The 5,643-nt window shown below is 44.8% G+C and overlaps 1 protein-coding gene across 2 annotated transcripts in view; it reads right to left on the bottom strand.

Moving 5' to 3' along the window:
* Nucleotides 1-5,643, bottom strand: part of CLIC5 (CLIC family member 5) — a 111,901-nt gene that overhangs the window by 55,477 nt on the left and 50,781 nt on the right. For both annotated transcript variants that reach the window (XM_019642737.1, XM_019642738.1), the window contains one exon: nucleotides 3,090-3,199. In XM_019642737.1, coding sequence (XP_019498282.1) covers nucleotides 3,090-3,199 — 110 coding nt within the window. The remainder of the gene's footprint in view (nucleotides 1-3,089; nucleotides 3,200-5,643) is intronic.

The raw sequence follows: 5,643 nt of genomic DNA, 5'->3' as shown, positions 1-5,643 counted from the left end.
GGGAGGGGAAGAGAAGAATTTCAATTACGGCGTTACTCCCCTATCATTCCCCAAACACACACTGTCCAGCAGCATTCTGGGGCACTTGGAACTCCTTAGACAATTGAGACCGAAAGTATTTTAAAAATCCAATTTACTTAGTCCCTTTTGTTTGCTTTGTGTGTGTCCCTCCTCTCAGACAATGAAAGAACATTCTTTTCCCTTCTCCTCCCATTTTTTTTTTAGAACTGACACAAGGCGGCCATACTTGGGAGGGGAAATCTATACTGATTTCATTTTTCAGCAATTACCTCTCTGTGGCTGAAAGATACAGAAATGATGATTTTTTCTTTCTGTGACCTGAGAGAACAGTGGCCCCTGGGGTCTGGAATCCTTGGAAAGTAGCTCCCCCGCTGCTGAAGCTCCGCTGGACACTGCCAGGGGAAGGCTGGTCCGCTGTGACCCACCCTCACTGTTGGCCCTCTTCAGCATTTATGGTTGAAATGATGTACTTAGCATTTAACTACATATTCCCAAGTCAGATGTATGGATGATTTAATGTGTATCAGTCCTTCTTCCCTGACCGGTTTTCAGCTCCATGAGGGCAGGAAGGATGCTAAGAACAGCCAACATGTATGGAGCCCTTGCTATGAGCGATGCAAATGCCTCACATGGCCTGCTCACTAACCCCTCACAATGACCCTATAAACAAGGCACTGCATTGTACAGATGAGGAAATGGAGGCTCAGAAAAGTGAAGTAACGTGTTCAAGGTCACTCAGCCTATAAATGGCAGTGACAGGATAAGAAATCCGTTTTCTCAGAAACTATTTCAGATTATTGTAAAAAAATATTCCTTCACTCTTTAATATATGCTTTTCTCCTTTTCAATAAGAAAGTGTCCTTATTTATAAAACTGAAATTGTGATGCTTGGCTGTCCTACCACGCAAGGTGTTGGCAGGATCAGATGTGATAACAGATAGGAAAGGGCGATGTAAGCATCCGAGGAATGCTGGGCTGACTCCCTCTCCTAGTCTGAGCTCCAGCTAACACGCAAGCCCACATTTATTGACGATGATCCAAAGACCTCCCCTTCTCCATTGAAGAACGCTGTTCTTTCAAACGGTATGAAAGTTTCCTGTTCTCTTTAGTTGTCACAGACAATAATTTCAGAGCAGATGCATGTTCGTTTTTTTGGCAGATATTAGCTGGGAGCCTGACGGAATCAACTGCTATGGCAGATACAAGGAAACTGAAAACATGACCCAGGCCTCTCCCTGAGGGACTGAAAGCCTCATTCAAAAGACAAAATGAACGTCATAACTGATGTGTTCTGAAGAGCATGGAATTTCAACCAAGAAAACCGGGGTTTTTAAAAGCAGCCCCTCCAATTCTAAATGGGCATCTTGGGCGAGTCATTTAACTGTGTCCGTCTCAGTTTCCTTGCATGAAATGAAAAAGTAAGACCTCCCTCATGGGCTCATATATGTTATGCGATTATTATTTTTTTTTATGGGAATACTTCACTCACCGGTTATAAAGTGTTGGGACTGTGGATATCATAACTTTGTAAAACACTAAATGACGATGCCAGGCAACATGGACAAGAGGTGCTGGGTGAGTTTGGAGTGATAGATGCGTCTGAGAGTAGAGGAGTGGGAGGGGGCAGCTTCCCAGGGGAGGGGGCTGAAGGTGGATGGGACAGTGGGACAATCTATCCATTCATGAAGCTGGAGACAGCCTCTGTGAGACAGAGGGAGCATCCCAGCCAAGGGCTGGAGGCTAGAGGGAATAAGGGCAGCGGAAGGCAGTCCAACCTGATGGAGGCTGATTAGCCACAGAGAAGTGTTTGGAGAGGAGGTTGGGAAGAACCGAGGAAAGGACAAAGGAGGGCTGCCGATGAAGTTATTCCACAGGCAATGGGAAGTGTCTGGAGGTGTTCTGAGCAGGGAAGTCACATAATTAAAGGATCATTTTAGGAAGGATAACCTATGACAATATAAAGGATGGATGAGAGAGAAAGAGAGAGAGAGAGAGAGAGAGAGAGAGAGAGAGAGAGAGAGAGAGAGAGGGAGAGAGAGGGAGAGAGAGAGTAGTCCTGGAAGGATCTGGAAGGATGAAGACCGGCTGGAAGAACAAAGAAACAATCCAGCTGGCAGCAATGAGACCCGAACCAGGCGTGGGCTGTGAGACGGGACAGGAGAGTTTGGAGGTGAGAGACAGCATGGTGGGAGAATGCCCTGGACTGGTGACTGATTGACAGTGTAGGTGGCAAAAGAAGGAAGCTGAAAATGTTTCAGAGCCTAGAAATGGAAGAATAAAGGAATTCAGGAGGGGAACCTAACTCAAAGGAAAAATGACTGTTTTTAGAATATGCAAGTGGAAATATCTAGAAGATAGAAGATAGAAGACAGAAGGATTCCTGGTATAGGATAATTTACATAAAGGTTAAGCGGGAAAACACGCTAAGCTCACCAGGGAAGGAGATAAAACAGTCAGGGAGTAAGCCCCGAGCTATTCCACATTTAAAGGACAGGCGGTAGAAAGGAAACGAAACAAAACTGAAAACAGAAAACAAGTCATCGCTCCTGATAGTCAACAATGCCCGGTATTTTTAACAAGCATTAAAACTGCACTTTGAAAAAGGAACACTCGTCACTCTCCATCCTACCTGTAATCCAAAGGTCTTACACTAAAGAATTCTAAACATAGGAACAGAGCGGGGGAAATGGTCAGATCCCAACCCCCTGGAAACTCAGCCCCTGAAGCCCAAGTAGGGTGTCCCAGGTGGGGGCACTAGAACTACTGGAACGGCTAACTCCTAGATTTTAAGAGGTCCATGCCCATTTCTGTGACAGACACTCTCAACTGCATTTCCCACGTCCATTCCCTCCTTTTTCCTTGCTATTGAACCTTCCTTATCTGGGCAACGAAGCACTCAGCCCCAAGTGAGATACTCGCTTTTGCAGCCTCTCTTGTAAGTAGGGGCCTGGCCAAACAGGTGAGAGCAGGGGGCTGCTAGGAGCCATGGGAAGGCTTTCACCCTCCCCCATGGAAGGTTCTCTGTGCCTGCAGCTAAACACACTCCTCATTCGTACAGTGTCTTTTACCTTTTCAGATCCACAGTGGTGACATTGAACACGACCCCTTTCAGCCAGAGGATCATAAAGAGACGCTGAGAGAAGGGACAGTTGCCAATGCTTTCCCCATCGATTCCAGCCTAGAAAGAAGAGAACCAGAGTCCTGAGTTGGCATGTGCATATTTGCAGAAAGGAATATAGGATAATAATACCCAAACAATGGTCTGAAGAAATCGGCTAAAACCATGCCCCAGCCTACCTTCGAACAGCAGTTGCCCTATATTACTCATCCTTGTCTTACTAATGTCTGTGCAGGGCAACGCCTGGCACAGGGTAAGGACTCCATAAATATATGCTCAACTGAAATTGAGTTTCCAGCATGGCAATTATGTAGTCATAACTTTCTAGAACCATAGAACCCTAGCATCTCAGGGTAAAAAGGGACCTTCAATATCACTTAGTCTAACACCAGTGATATTGGACCAACTGCTATCTCCCCACGTAATCACCTAGTCTGTGCTCAAATATCTCCACTAACCAGTAATTTATATATCTCAAAGCAGTCCATTCTGAGGACAGTTCTAACAATCAGAAGTGCTTTTCTTTGGTTATACCTAACCAAAATAGGCTCCTCTGTCGTTGACCCTCTTCCATCCTTTGGTCCTTGCTCTGTAAGGATGCCATGAGCACAAATACCACAGACTTTGACCCTATGTCCCTGTATCTCATAGTCAGCAGTCTCAAGGCTAATCAATACCCCTTTTAGTTCTGACTAGTACTTGACATTCAGTGTCGATAAACCATTCATTCTAAATTATTCTTTTATGAAACAAATACACATTGACTATCAATTATGTGGAAGGCACTGGAGAAAATTGCACAGGGGATTAAAAACCGCATTTACTCAAGGAGTTTCGAGCCATCTGTGGTGTGGGCAAGAGACAGACAGGAACACGTAAATAACAATAACAGATAATATTGCCGAGGGCTTGCTTACGTCTGCTGATTACATCTCCCCTTCTCGGTACCCTCCTCAGAACGGTGTGTTTTATGTTTTTGTTATCTTAACATCCGAAAGGCAAGTCTGCCTTTACTTCTGAGTGGGTTGCAGAGACATACATTTTATAAGAATTCATTTTCAGCAAACACACCCACACACAGAAAGGTTGGGGAAGTGATCTCTGTATAATTTGTTTCTACTTGAATGGTTTATTGTCCCTGGACATTGTACTTACAAGGAGAAATCACCCACTCGCTCTACTTTGCTGTTGGCTCCCCTAGAAACCGTGGCCCCATCTGGTGGCCTGGGTGCCCAGCTCTACTGACAGGGAGGCCTTGGGAGAGGAGGCCCCCTTGCTTACTTGCAAAGCTGCAACCAATCCAACCAACACACTGTAATGGGGGCTTACTGAGATTTTTTTTTTTTTTAATAAAGAAAGGGAGGGGGGGAAATGCATTCCCAAAGCTCAACACATTATTTCCCCCTTGAGGTTTGTTTTGCTGTGGCCATTAAATGGAGAGGGAGGGATGCCTTCTTTCATACACGAGAGGCTAATTGTGTGCTTATTTGTGTCTTGCAAATCACTCCCAGTAGAGGCTCAGGTTTATAATGGAAACCTGGCGCCTTTGACGGTGTTGGTTGTAGGTAATTGCTATGAAATTACAGTTATTTTACCTCTCTCTTAACTACACCAAGAGCCTCATCCCTATTCAGTTCTCACTTTTCCTCAGTCCTGGAAACAGACCCCCCCTGAGTAGCCGAGACGCCGTGGGCTCCTTTATATAAAATCTGAAAGGTGGAAGGGCACAATGTGGGTGCCGCACCTGGCCACAGAGCTAAAGTTACCGGTAAAGCCACACTCAGACAGGCAACGATTAATTTAATAATAGCTTGGAGCTAACTTGAGTTTATGATGTCAGTTCCCTAAGACCTACCCAAGAAATACTCACTCAACAGGTCCCTGGCTCTTGGTCCTTTAAGACATCATGACAAAAGAACTTTTTCCCCCAGGGCCGATTATAATGGAAGTGACAAGCAGAGAATTAAAGAATAAAAGCCATATTTACATACTAGCAACTGTTTTACCTCTGGCGGTAGTGGTGGTAGTGGGGTGGTAAGGGAATTGAAGGAGGAACTAGTAAAATATTGGAATTCTTATTAGCTGGACAAAAAAATTCGTATAATCATAGTGTTAATAACAATAGCTGTTGTCTATATTGCCAGGCATTATTCTAAGAGCTTTAGATATATTATTAATTCATTTATTCCCATGAGAAATGGGATATTATCACCCTTTCACAAAAGTGCAAACTGAGGGGAAATAACTGGACTCAGCATCCCAGAATTGAACCCAGGTGATCTGACTTCAAATCCAGAGCTGTTACCTGCCATGCCCAGAGTCTAGCCTGAGGACGCAGACAGGTAAAACGTGCATTCAAGGTCACAGAGCTGGGAGGTGATGGTGCTATAAGTGTATGCATACGTCCTACCCTTGAGTCCATGTGCGTACAGCCATGACAAGGGTATTGAGGATTGTGGCTGTCATGGCTCCCCACACTTCCGTTATTGTCGCAAATTATGATT

Source organism: Hipposideros armiger, unplaced genomic scaffold (genome assembly GCF_001890085.2).
Source record: "Hipposideros armiger isolate ML-2016 unplaced genomic scaffold, ASM189008v1 scaffold_72, whole genome shotgun sequence".
NCBI classification, from domain to species: domain Eukaryota; kingdom Metazoa; phylum Chordata; class Mammalia; order Chiroptera; family Hipposideridae; genus Hipposideros; species Hipposideros armiger.
The sequence above is the reverse complement of the archived record's forward strand: the minus strand, read 5'-3'. Positions and strand labels throughout refer to the sequence as shown.